General features: G+C 35.1%; 1 protein-coding gene across 1 annotated transcript in view; it reads left to right on the top strand.

The window, feature by feature from the left end:
- rl (Mitogen-activated protein kinase rl) overlaps positions 1–14513 on the top strand; it is a 30904-nt gene extending 16391 nt beyond the window's left edge. Inside the window, exons 6-8 of the mRNA XM_043011944.2 lie at positions 3524–3691; positions 6119–6307; positions 6632–14513. Of these exons, the coding sequence (XP_042867878.1) occupies positions 3524–3691; positions 6119–6307; positions 6632–6769 (495 nt within the window). The 3' untranslated portion in view covers positions 6770–14513. The remainder of the gene's footprint in view (positions 1–3523; positions 3692–6118; positions 6308–6631) is intronic.
- Positions 14514–15000: the final 487 nt, after the last annotated feature.

Genomic DNA, 15000 nt, shown 5'->3' with positions numbered 1-15000 from the left:
GGGCACTCGCTATGCGAAGACCCCTATGCCGGGCGATTGCAATATTGCATTGAAATCGTCACACTGGCATGACGCCCCGGCATCGGGAGTTTGGCTGTGTCACACGGGTGTGACGCACCGTCGTCATAGGGTTAAGAACCACAAAACCCTCAGCTTGTCTGTTCCTCTAGCAGCAAATAGTATATGATCTTGACACTTTGACATTTAAAGAGTTTTATTTTATATACCAGAAAATATATATTTCATTGTCATTTATCAAATGTATTCAGCATAACTGAGTACCAAACTTTTTAGAAATTAGTGCAGTAACCTTGCATGTGACTGAAAATGGAAGTGAATTGTCTTAACCCATTCACGATGGGGCAATATAGCATGTATGTGCAGCTTTCCACTAAGGTCGTGCTGAACCCCTCAGAGCAATTTTCACCTGCCCTTTGCCAGAGAGTGACAAAAAGAGATTTTTCTGTTTTTGTATTATTTATTTATTTATTTATTTATTTATTTTTTTACTTTAAACCCATTCACGCTGGTTGACATCCTATCACATGAATGGAAAATATTCCCGGTTCAGGGTGACGTCTGGAAACGTCAAGTATTTTATTAATTGGTTCCGGGCGGTGCAGTTGAGACATACTGAAATGTTAGCATTAGAATGCTAGATTGTTCTTAAATATAATTATTTTGAATAACTTCTTAGCCTCTTTTATTTTAGTTTAGGTGTTTGAATGTTATTAAATGTGATATTACGTTAAAAAAAATTACATCAAAGAAAACTGCCAAATGTTTATGATGTTATGTTAATTTCTACTTCTGATTGGTTGAATGAAAAAAATCTGAGTCTACAAACTATTGTAAAATCAAATGTGATTGGCCAAGAAAAAAAAATTACTGATGTAATACTATTTCTAATTTGTTGATTACCGTGATGTCACATCATGTCACATCATGAGGTACATCTACATACTCACATGAACATATATGATTGTTTATATTATTCTTTTGTTTTGGAGAAAAAAAATAAAACATCTATTTTGATACCTCACTAAAAGAATGTATTATCACATAGAAGTGAATAATATGGGCAAACTTCAATAAAATAATGCTAGAAAAACATTGCTACATGTTTTTCAACTAAAATATCTCCTGAACATGGCAATATTTTTATATGCCTTTACATCATAGATGCAATGGTGCAAACCATAAGAATAGGGTGGGCAGAAACGCTCTGAGAAGTTCATCGCAGCCTGTCGCATGGGAAGAAAACACTATGGAATGAACTGTTGCCTGCTTGAAATCTTCCTGGAGGAAGCAGGAGTTGGCAAAAATATGCCCTGGTGTGAATGGGTTAAGAAAAATTATTTATACAAATGTAACTTTGTACAATGCGTTTATACAGTGGAAGTCCATGTGAGTGATAAGATGTCATCTGTTGTGTGGGAAATATTCCAATGACTTGGTATTAAGTCATCCAGTGTGAATGAGATAAACATATAGATAAACCATATGAAGAAGCAAAAAACACATTTTTTATTATATAAAACAAAATATATATTAAGATATATGTAATTAGATATGTCTAAAAAAGATAGTACACTAGGAAGTGACTGATAGGTGATATGGTTTGTGGAGGGGAAAAGATAAGATTGAGGGATTTGTCTGCAGGAATAATCATACAGTATCAGAATTACTATTGGAAACAGGTATGTATGATTGATTCAGGGAGATGAGGAGCTATGAAGGGATTAGGCATCTGGGGATGATAAGGTGTCTGTGCCTAGAGGAATATTCCCAAACAGTCCTTGATATATTAGTAGTTTTCGATAGCCCAGCCAGGTAATAGTATAGTGTATGGATGGGGAATGGGGGAGAAGAAAATATAGAGGTTTATCTGACATATACCCTACATTACCAGAATTACAATCACTCTGTTCTATTCACAAGAAGGAAGCAGGGAACATGACTGTAGGATTGACTCAGGGAGAGGAGGGCATGCAAGGGATGTGGGGGAAATGGGGCTTATCTGGTGGATGTGCCTGGAGCAGACATGCCAGACAGTAGCAAGTATATTAGTAGATACTACACATACTCCTTGATGATTTAAACATTGCAGGAAAAAAAAGCCAGTTTTTGACAGATCTCCCCTGACTATGATGAATGGGAGGGATTACACTTGCCCAGGTGAGCCTGGATAGTGGCAGACAGCAGCACTCAAGGGCTTTGAATAATTATATATGAATGATAGAAACATGATCACATAAGAAACTTATTGTACACTTGATTTTGCTTCATTGTAGATTTTTGTACATGGAATTTTAAATTCATTCTACCAATTGTTCAGCACAATTTTTAGAGATATCATTTCAATTTGATAATCTATAGCTGCATGTCAGTTTCATTGTGGAAGAGTCAATTTTAACCTATTGATGATAGATGATGTGATATCTTGTCATTGGATTATTTGCAATATGACTGATGATGTCTTATGATATCATGGATTGTTGCATTATACACTTATATTATGCATAATTACATATGTATGTACATGTTGTAGTTGCAGTTGTATATACACATTTTTTTTACTATGAATTATATATATATATTCTTTCTTTTTGTCACCCCTTAACCTGGGTTGTCTGCTCGCTCACCCCGAGCGCCGACGTCTGCCCCAAAACCCATGAAATGTGTCAGCACGTCATCAGGCGCGAATGGGTTAAAATAGGGTAGATGAAAATCACTCAGACATGTTTAGTGTGGTCTCATGCCTTGAAAGCATGTGCAGGAAGCTGCACATGCTTGCTATATTGCTGGCGAGAGCGGAATTAAGCAATATACTCCCTGTCGAAAGTGGGTTGAATGCCTGGCTAAATAGAAATATTGTATTAGTTTGCAGTCACTTAATTAAACCAAAATAGGCAAAAGTTGTTGGAGGTTGCCTCATCACATATATCCTTTATAAATACATAACCTGTTAAAAACATAATAAATGAACACTTGATTTTTTGATAGAGGGCAAAGTAGATTCCAGGTTAGCACAATTAGGAGTAGTGCATAAGATTCCTGTGTTGCAGTTGCTTACAGGGTGGATTTGCTTTGTGCTTTAGTGACAAGGATGATAGTAATAGAATTGAAAACCTTTTTTTTCCTTTAAAGTTAAGGAATGTGGCAAGCAAGTGAGGTCAGGTAGGCCAGGCCTACTTCTTGACTTTGATGTCAGTTTATTTTTTTCAGTACTTGAGCTTCTCTGGGACTTTGTATATGATTGTGTTAACATTTTCAGCAGTACCAGAAGAATAGTGTACAATACATATATTTTTATTAAATGATAGATTCTCTCAGGTGCTACAAGATGGAGAACACAATGAAGTATGAAAACTAGATGACATTTAATTTCTGAAAGGTTTACTATACTGAAAACTGCATTATTTGAATTCACTAGATATGTGGTGTGTTATTAGATTGTCCATTGCTGCATCATACTTTTATCAGTGCTACACATTTTGATCTATAATATATCTCTCCGCAGGGCTACACAAAGTCTATTGACATCTGGTCGGTAGGATGTATCCTCGCAGAGATGTTATCCAACCGTCCACTGTTCCCGGGCAAGCACTACCTGGACCAGCTCAACCACATTCTGGGTATTCTAGGTTCCCCATGTCAAGAAGACCTGGATTGCATCATCAATGAGAAGGTATGATTAAAGGTTGAGGTGCTATGAAGTGGATGATTGATGTAGAATTCAATTATTTACTTTTATCTCTTGGAGAATTTTGGCTAACAGAATATTTAGTTTTATTTATTAACAAGTGTCATGGCCAGTTATGAAATGCCAAGATAAATTCTATAGACAAGTATTGTGGTTGTGTGTGTGAGAATCACTCATTTTTAATCCTTTTTGTGTTAATTTGCATGCATGGGTCAATATCATTTCATTGAGCAGTGGCTGTAGCTGTGTAAGGATTGTCATTATTTGTATATTGGATTGTTAACATAGTACATAGAATAATTGGGATTTGTAATGTACACATAGATCTTGAGGTTGATAGTGCTTTGTATATTTTAGTGACTTGTACCTTCTTTCATAGGGTGTTATGTAACTCTCTACATATTTAAGATTTGTCTAACGAATGCTTTCCCTTAAATCTATCACAAAACAAGGGTTTAGGCTGACTTTGGAAAGCTGTAGCTCTGAAACTAGTGCCATTACAGTCATAATACTTTATGACTATGAGTGCTTCAGCTGTGAGAAGTTTCTGATGTTGTGTCATGTACACATTGATGCCCGTCTTTTAGGCCTAATCGAAGGTGTCATGTATGTCATGACACCTGTCTGGAATGGGTTAAATGAAATCTTAATGATGATATATAAAATTATGACATTGAAAGACTTTTAACCCATTGTGCATGGGTTATGAGCAAGCTAATCGGCCATCAGTATGGGCGATTTCTGACACTGCTGGATCAAGCTGAAAATTAGAAGGGTGAGGAAATTTTTTTCTCTACCCTGCTGGCATGGATGACTTGCCTTATAAATATTTTCCCTTAACCCATTCACGCCGGGGCTGTTCCGGCTTTGCACGGTCGCAATACCGGGGTTTTCAAATGCATAAGCCTAATGCCTCGAGATTCTCGGATGCACAAACCACGAGCCTGGGCTGCCCGCTCGCTCACCGAGAGCGCCGGCCATGCCCTCATATCTTGTCACGGGCGTCTGATGCAAAAAACAAAAAACGTGTCAGCACGTCAACTGGCACGAATGGGTTAATTCCATCACAAAACAATGGCTTAGGCTGACTTTGGAAAGCTGTAGCTCCGAAACTAGCAATAATAAGGTCATGATAATTATGACTGTGAGCATGTTGCACCCGTGAGCAGATTTGAAATTGTTTAAGAGGTTGACAAGGTTTATGCATGCAGGAGGAGCTAAAAAATGATTGTGAGAAAAATGCATTTGAAAATCATCCAAATTTACTTGGTAATTTTGATAAATTTTTAATAGCATTTATTCTGAAATGCATGTTATTTACAATAGTTTCTTAATTTTCTCTGTCTTTTCAAGTCATATTATATAGCTGTTGCTGTTTACTTTGCGTCAAATGAAGAAAGAAAACCTTTAATGTCATTCTTATTCAAAAAAAGAGATAATATCAATACACACATGATATAGAACACTCAGGTCTTGAAGACTGAATTGATGTGATAGCCATTTGAATTTAATGGGTCTAAACAGTTTGATTAGGGCAAATGATATACTTGCATTCATTTTGTGGAAATAATATTTAACCCCTTAACACATTCTCGCTGGTTGATGTCCTATCACATGATCGAAAAATATTCCCAATTCTGGTTGACATCCTGAAACATAAAATATTTTCTTGCCGAGTTCCGGGCTGGGCAGTTGTGACATGCTGGAAAGTTGGCAGTAGAACCCTATTTGTTCTTGAATATAATTATTTTTCACAATTTCCTAGTCTGTTAGTTTAGGTGTTTGAATATCATGAAATGTGATATGACGGAAAAAAAAGAGACCACAGAAAACTATGCAATATTGATTATGTCATAGTAATTTCTGCTTCTGATCGGTTGAATAAGAATATCTGAGTTGAAGAACTATTTAAGATTAAATGTGATTGGCTAAGCAATGAATTAGAATAAAAAATTACTAATGTAATACTATTTCTAATTTGTTGATAACCTGTGATGTCACGTCACGTTACGAGGTACATGTACAGACTTGTATGTACGTATATGATTGTATATATTGTTCTTATTTTCATTTTGGAAAAAATAGCATAAAACAACTTTATTAATAACCAATGATGTGATATCACGATATGACCTAGCTGGTCTTCCCGCTGGGGACACTATGTCACGTCATGCTTTTTTTATGGCTGGCATGCCAGGTGATCAGGCGCATAGTGGCTGGCTGTTGCAATTTTGATATACCTGGCATTATATTCAGGTGCAGCACTGAACTGTAGTTCATAAATCTTCAGACCAATGTACATTTAAAAGAAATCTCATGGGAAATTCCTCTGAAGAAACTCCCACAAACAATTACAAACTGTTATTAGTGGTTTTGATGTCTGTAATGAAATGAATTATTAACCATTTTCAGGCTAGAAGTTACCTGCAGTCTCTACCAAACAAGCCAAAGGTGCCATGGACAAAGCTGTACCCCAATGCTGATCCAAAAGCCCTGGATTTGTTGGACAAGATGTTGACCTTCAATCCTCACAAGCGCATCACTGTTGAGGAGGCTCTAGCACACCCCTACCTAGAGCAGTATTATGACCCAGCTGACGAGGTTCGTATTTTCTGACAGGCCTTTTTGAGAGATTGGTTTGCCTTTTCAAGGGAAAATTCATTGCATGTACTGAATTGAATGTAGACAGTGTCATTTCATAATTTATTGTTGGGATGGATATTATGGATTTATAGAATAATGAGGTCTGAAGAAAGTTGAAGATGTAGATTAAATGAGTTAAATCCTCCCCATTATAATTAGTATTCATGATGAATCTATAGAATAAAGGAATATTGATAAATGTATTGTTATTTTTGTATAGATTTTTTTCACAGGTGTAGTGTTTTTTCCTTTGTCATTGACTGACTGTCCCTTTTCTTTCAGCCTGTAGCTGAAGAGCCATTTAAATTTGAGATGGAACTTGATGACCTGCCAAAGGAAAAGCTCAAGGAATTAATTTTTGAAGAAACTGTACTCTTTAAACAGCGGCTGGCAACAGAACAGGCTATGCAGCAGAACTGAATACAAAGACATGGCTTAGCATTATTACAAGAGACGAAGGGTACATTCTAGAGGAGACCTACTGATTGGTGGCATTCATCTTTGGAATACTACAAGGAATCTTTCAATAATCCCATAAGGGAGACCAGCTGTCTGCAAAATAAGTGTATGTGATAAAGTGCTTTATCATAAAAATCAATCTGGAAAAAAAAATAAGATTTAGAACACAGGAGTATATGAAGGATCTGAACAAATTTTCTAGCACCAAAAAATAATAAATGAATAAATGAATGAATAAAAATAAAAAGAAGAAAAAAAATGTCTCGGATGAAGTGCCTCTTCTAAGTGAGTTATCAGGCAAAATGTGCAAAACTGATAAAGTGTCTCGTCTAGGAAGTGTGCCTGCAGAGAGCCCCCTTTCTATCATTTGTGACAGGAAATGCTCTTTGATGATTGAATGAGTGCTGGGAACTTACCAGTTGATGGCTGAAAAATGTGTGGTCTTGAGGAAGGGTGCTTCCATGATGCTAGTGATGCATTTCAGTCTTGTGGCACCTCACTCTTAACCTTTATGTTTCATTTAGACAGTACTGGCTTTCTGGCTAGAGATTCATTGCTCTTAGGAAGCAGATGACTGATTGTTAGCAAACAAATATACATGTTTGGTTGCTCCTCAGTTATACCAGCTCGGCATGTTTCTGTATAGCTAAAATTCAAACTCCTGGTGGCTGGTGGTTTACTGTTCAAAGAAAAAAAGAGAGAAAAAGTAAAAAAAAAAAAAAAAAAAAGCACTATTCCTATGTTGGGGTACTGCTAAGTAATAGGGTTTTCTTCTGTTGAAAATTTTCCTTGCAAATGTTTTGATGTTGTTTGTCTCGGGCCATGTCACAATAGGGAAAATATATATCAAAAAGTGTATTTGTGATGGAGTTTCAGAGTTGTGTATCACACATGGTAGCATTACTTTTTTTATAGCTGTCTACAATTTGTTTTGCTGTAATTGTTTTACACACCGATTGAATGGCTAGTGGAAAGCTCTCCATACTCCTTAGGATTCGTTAGTTTGTATTATTGTGTTGGTTGACTGTTAACCTGTATTCCTAGGAAGTTAGTGGGATGCTACCAATGGGTGACCCATTTCTCACAGGACATGAGTGGACCATTAATTTAAGGAGTTGGTGGATTATTATCCTTGGATCATAAAACCATTTATTCTGGGAGCAGGCAATATAATTTACAGGCTGTTGATGAACCATTATTGCTAAGACATTGGTTAACTTGTATATCCTTAGCAATTTATAAATTTTTCACTTGCCAAGAAATTCCCTGCCCTTTACCACTGCTCCTTTCCATTTATCTCTGCAGTAGTTCACTCTCTGTATTCTGCATTTGCCTAAATACTTTGAGACCTATTTCATATACCAAATCTGGCATGTGAACAAATCTGCTAGTAGCTAGTTATAAATGCTGGAAGAGGATTCACTACAGGAGAATTTTTAAGTTAACTTCTTTTCAATTTTGAGTCAGTGATTATGAATTGGCTATGAAAGCCAGAATCAACATTTATATATTGGAAACCCTCTGGTACCCTTTTAGGATGAAGTGCTGAGGATGTCACACATTCAAGTTTTTTATAAGTACATGTAGAACTTTTTAGAGTTGACTTAAGGTGTGTAAAAAAAAAAAAAGATTAACTGAAGTGCTGGTGATAAGGTTCATTTGAGTATGGCTTTGAGGAAGGAGTGGAGAGATTACAGACGTTGATGCCTTACATGATGAGGTCCCAGGAATTTTGCAACAAGCATATCACTTCCCACTATCGTCGGGAGGGGTCCAAGAGTGACGAGCGAGCAGTGGGAGGCTTCCTGCTTGGTCGCCCGTACTCAAGACAGCAGAAATCATCCCTGCTTTTTGCATTTATAGTTTTAACATTGAGATTAATCTATACACCCCAAATTATTCTTGTATCTTCTGAAGTCGTTTTGAAATATTTGTGAATTATGTGTATTCTGTTTTTAAAAATACCCCTTTTTGGACTTCCATTTATATATATTTTTCCCCACTTTTTTTTATGGAATATACAAGTTAAATGTTATATTACAATTAAGCATGACATCTTTGAAAACTCTAATGATATCTCTTGATGTATGGTGTAAATCTTGGTCTGTCTGTTAATAACAAATTGCAGAACTGAATACAATCCATTAATGTTGGAAATCGACCTCCAGGAATTCTGTTGAAAGGTAGACAGCAGAGGCCATTGAGATCTGTAGGAGGCATTAGTTACTGTCTAATGATACTGGTATTCTAGCTCATAGACAGTTGTGGTAAATGTATCTGTGTGTGTGTATGTCATATTATTTGTATCACATTGTTCCCTCACATTGGGGTGATCCATTAATTAGGTCAGTGTTGGATTTTACATTATTACCTTCACAGTATCGGTAATGTGTTAAAAGGTGCGATGTTCAACTTCTATCAGATGCCCACAATTTGCTGATTTCTTTCTTAAACTTGTAAAACTTTCATATGGTCAGACATAAACATTGCATATTAAGCATAGTGACTTCAAGATAGAAGAATCAGGATTCAGAATGCTTGTAAGTCAAAAGTGGCCCATATGAGTTTCAGTGATAGTTGAAATGTTCTCTGTTATTGAGATTATTAATATTGATATATATGTTTTGCCACAGCTCTTTTCCTGTGTGACCATTTTGCTATTAAGAGAAGCACCTCTGAGCCCTTCCACTGGTGTTCAGCATGACATAATTTTAGGATCACCTTGTATAATGTTTACAGTGTGTTGCTGTGGAAAGAGCACATTTCTTGTAGAATATTCCCCCTGTCAACTTATGAATAAGAAGTAATGCTTAGGAGGGAATGTTGGAGGTAAAAGTATAGACCAAAAATCTCTTGAATACTCTTTCTGTAAATGAAGATCAGTGAAACAGTTGAAAGACTGTGCCAATGTATTGCTAGCATAGTAGCATGGGTTTGTATGATACTGCATCATCATGAGAGTAAGAAAATTGACAATCTCTTGCTAGCTTGGGCATTATTTGTTCAACTAGTATTGTTTGTGAGAAATAATATGAACTTTGATTAAGCTATTTAATAACAAGTTTAAAAGAGCAATTTGGCAGTTCATTTTTTTTCTTTTTATTTATGATATAATGTCACTACTGGAAAACCAAAATATATTAAAGTACAAAATGATAAAGAAGAATCATATTTTGTTTCCCAAGCCATCAATCTTATCGAGGATTACATACCCAGTGATGAGTTTGTCTTCTTGTCTTACATTGCATGAGAGTTAAGAACTTGCTGGCCTGTGTTTGAAAGGTGGAGAGCAGACAAACATACTAATCTGCCAAGTTACTGTCACCCATCTTGAAAAAAAGTTCCCATAGAATTATATTTGGAAATAATGACATTGCAGTACCACTGAAACATGAGGAAGTTCACAGATATTTATATTGCTTGCTTTATTTACTGATTTTGATTAATATACAATTGATGTTTCTCATTATTACAAAAGATATGGTAACTTTATTGTGATGATGAACATTACTTTTATAGACATCTATCATGCTTTCCCAGACACTCTTGGTACTGACACATACCTTTTTCCCTTTTCTTCATATTTATGTACATGAAAGAAGTAATTTTTTATTATTATGCATCAAGATTTTTGTTTGCATTTGACTAGTGGTCTTAAGAATTTTAAGCATGGGAGGCAGCTAAAACTGTCTTGGCATGTATTTCATTTTGGCATGCAAAATTGCAATGTGTTCTAGTTAAGTCATCTCCAGAAGAATTGCCCAAGACCAGTAAACATAAAATGTACTACAGTGTTCAGGTATGTCTTAGCACAGCAATTTTTTATTTTTATTTAAGTCTGCAAAGAAAAAAGGAAGACCTTTATTGTGCTCAAACCGGTAAATTTAGTCATTAAAAATGTAATCCAAGTGATCATAGATTAAAGAACCTTCTTCAAAAGCAAGATTTTTCAATCATCAGAACAAGAATATCAAGCATGTCATGGAAATGTGTTTTCCAAAGACAGAGCAACTACAGTAATCCCATGTTCGTGGTGTAAAAACTCTTGTGCAATAGTGCTTATGTGATGCTGTGACCGTCAGCCATATGGGTAGTGTCGAAGAGCTCATACTTTATCTGTTGTTATGCAAGTAGAGGATCAACAGATTCCCAGTTGAAGGACTGTGGTCAGTTCCTTCATTACAGATGCTGCCATTAATGGCTCATTTTTTAACCTTGGAGAGTAGGAGACATTCTGGTTGACTTGTTTCCCATCTTTTCTAGAGCAAATGACTCGTGCTCAAAGTTCTCATACAAATGCCAGGATGTCGTGTACGCTGAATTCAGAGCATAGACAATAATGAGTTTGACAATTAAATAAAAACATGAAATAAGCCATGTACTTTTCTTGGCAGTTGTTTAAGAACTCTTGTGCCTCACTAACTGAAATGGACTTCTACCACCCCCTAAACTTAGGAATATAGTAGGTATTCTCAGACTTTCCACCAGTTTAATGCTAATGTGAGATGTTAGGTCAGACTTGCTACATTTAGATATGACCATGTTGATCCTGTAAGTATCTGTGATTTCTTAAGAGTTGGCAAATGTGTTTGTACAATCTATAATGTCTTTTTGTGTAAAATTGTACAATACTGTACACGTGTATCTTGTTTAGGAGAATTTGTTTCATATTGCTAAAAGAAAAAAAAGAGTATACTATATATCTATATGTCTCACTTAGTATGCTGTTATACTAAAGTCCCACTTGAGTAGAAATCAGTATCACATCAAAAGAAATAAAGAAAGACCCACAGAAGGGAAGAAAAGTAATTCCAGCATCAAGGCTTTTGTAGGACATGAGATCAGCACAAAGGAGCCTGTTAGGTGGGGCTTTGGTGAGAGGAATTCACCCTGCATATAATGTAAAAGAGTTTCTTGGAAAACTAATTCAGGATTCCAAATAGTAGGTAAAGTGTTTTCATCATCTCCATAGTCATTCAGAATGGAGCAAAGTTAGATTATGTGAGGCACTATGGTGTTGTCACCTAACAGCACAGTGATTCTGGTTACTGTAGTGGATATCATCACTTGTAGGGTAGGTAGCAAGAATAACGAGTGTAGCATTTGGTTGATATCAGAATTTGTCATTTATAATATTGGATGGTTATGAAACAAGGTCACCGAACTTCATGAAAGAGTACACCAACAGTATCTGTGAGGTTGCTAGTCTGTTAGATTCAGGAAGGAAATATTAAATACAATGATTAACATCTATTGGAATAGGGCTGTGAAATTTTGTTCAGCTGCCTGCCCATTGTGATGTTCTCTATGCCATATCCTTAAGTGAGCTGGTAGATTGTCCCTTTTTCTTTTTATGTATATCAAATGATGTTGATTGCAGCATTTAACCAGTTCATTTCTTTATGGAATTGTTATGAATAAGTGTTTATTTTGCAAACGGATCTCAACAGGTGAAGGTTATGAGAACATCTTGTATGTTAACATGTTGTTATGAGCCTTGGATTAAGGGTTTACATAAGAAGATAGAAACTAGTGAAATGATGAAGAGGAATGCCATTTCATACAAATTCCTTTATTGTGATACATAATTCAAACATTTGAAAATCTCCTGTTTATAGTATTTCTTTTTATTTTAGATATGTCAAGGTCCTGCATTGCACATTGATATTATATGATGGGATCAGTTATCATGAGCCTTACTTTTTTGCTTCATTACAGAATAGAAATCAGATTGGTAAAATTTGGATATTTTTTATGGAGAAAAAGAGAGATGCATCTGAGATTTATAGGTAAGACTCAAGATTGGTGGTTGTGTGAAATGTTGATTTCTCCTCCCTCTCCATCAGACTTCATTCTCCTATTGTTTGAGACATTCCACTCAACATGTGAACTGGGGTGGGGTTCTTAAATCACTCTTTTTTTCTCTTTTTCCTTTTTCTGTAATAATCTCACTGCTTTACAATGTTTTTTTGTTTTTTTTTTTGTTTTTTTTTAAGCAAGTATAGTGAAAAAATAGTGCAAAATTCTCCAAGAAGAACCTTAAGTTGAAAACAAAAAACAAAAGAAAACTAATAAAATTAAGTATAAATATTTCAAAACTACAAAGTATTTAAGAAAAAAGATTGGTAATCAGTGAGTTAGCAATAATTCTTACCCTACAGTAATAACCATTTACAGTCAAGTCAAAGAGTACAAACTACCAATAGAGAAGTCATAACACTAACTAGGAGTAAGTAATGAATGTCAATATGTTCAGGAAATAATGTGTATGTGCTGGTTAATAGGATGCAAGTGTTCTGGACAAGCAGATCTTTTGTAAGGTCTATATAACCACATAACAACTGCAGACGTTTACCAGCCTGTGATAAATCTATTTGCTGAACATTGTCTATGCTACCAAGTAGAATGAGTAAGTTTATAATCAAGGTATAGATGTTATTGATTCAAGTACCACCTCACAGCCAGGATATCTTGAAAAAGGGAAATCAGAATAAAGGAAGAAAAGGAACGTAAGTTATCTGGAAGGAAATAAATGTAGTAGGAAAAGAAAAAGAATTGAAGATGATCTTTCTGTTCAAATTTCTAAAAATGCAGTTGAAGATTGATAATAGAATTATTGGGTGATTTAAGAATTCATGTCCTAGGTGGGCTTTGTATTTGGTTGACAATCTTACAAAAGAATTGTAGTGAGAGACCAATTCAAGCACTATGCCAGCTCTGTCCTAAAAGAGCCTTACATTTCCAGATAAACCAAAGGCGGCATACTTTTGTTTAGTATATATTTTTAATTATTTAACTTCCCCCTCCCCTCCTCCCCACTCAAAGAAAAAGAAAACTAAAGTGATAGTGGATATAATAGTAGTAGTAATGATGGAGAGAAGTAGTGATGATAGTAAGTTATTTTGTTAATTGTAGCATTGTTTCTAATATTACTGTGTTTATTAATTACCATTATTTCTTTAGTATTATCATCATCATCATCATTATTACTTCCTGCATCTACAACTATGCATATACTTTTTATAACTAAAAGGCTGAAAAAGCAAACAAGCTACTACTTCTACTGTCATAATTTTTGTTATTATTTAATTATTAATATATTGTATAGACTGAAACAAATAAATGACAACTTCCTTAACTAAAATGATTTAAAGAACCGAGAAATAGTTCTGAAAGAAAAGTGACTGGCTTCTGTACTGTAATTATATTCTAGCAGGTATATGTTCCACCTGATTTACCTATACACATTCAGTCAAGAGATAGCTGGACCAGGTATGCAGACTAATGAAAGCCAATTTTGGAACTTGCATAGTGCTGTATGATTTTTTTTCTATTTTTTAGAGAATCACAAACCTTGTTATTGTATTATCAATGGCATAAGTTCACATTTTATCTTGATTTGGGAACAGTATTGAATGAAGGGATCCGGTGCATTACCTCTACCTTGATTTTTAGGTACCTTATCATCTTGTAATTATATTTTTGTATAATGCTTGTGCTTCCTATTACATCTCACTTCAAGTCCATTTTAAAATTTACTGTACAAGTAACTTCAGCTTGGGATAAATCTTAAATATTTGGAAATGGGCTTGTCTGACAGCCCCGTGTAATTAAGATGTTTCACAGCCATAGTAATGTACATCTTTATTTGTATTTGTACCTGGCCGTTGACTCATTGGTATTTAAATATACAAGAAAAATATAATTTAGGTTGTTTTCCTTATGATATTTATTCCACCATTTATTATCTCATTTTATTTATTCTAAATAAGATGACTCGACTTAAACTCTTTATTGTGTTTGTATGTCCTTTAAACGAGTCTCAACTCTGAAACTCTGAGATCAAGAGGACAAGATCTTAAAGAATTTGTGGACTGAGCCAGCTAGGCATGATTTGAATATGGATTCTGATTTACTTTAAAATGTGACATCTTTCTAGAAAATTTACACCCAGAAACTTAACTTGAATAAAAGTGGCTATATTGTTAAGAATTCTTGAGTGAATGTGCTAATTAGCAGAGTTACAAATACCAAATTAAGCAATAAGTATAGAGCACATTTAGAATTGATAAACATAAAGCTACTGTCGATTGGAATTATTAATCAAGTCATATAACCCACATAAATAGGATGTAATTAGAATGAATCTTCCACATTTTCAAGATTTAGTTGTTTTTCTCACAACTCACAGA

The sequence above is a fragment of the Penaeus japonicus genome, unplaced genomic scaffold (genome assembly GCF_977035675.1).
Source record: "Penaeus japonicus unplaced genomic scaffold, GWHDUDI00000001_assembly GWHDUDI00000019, whole genome shotgun sequence".
Classification (NCBI taxonomy): Eukaryota; Metazoa; Arthropoda; class Malacostraca; order Decapoda; family Penaeidae; genus Penaeus; species Penaeus japonicus.
This window is presented reverse-complemented; position numbering and strand designations above follow the sequence as displayed.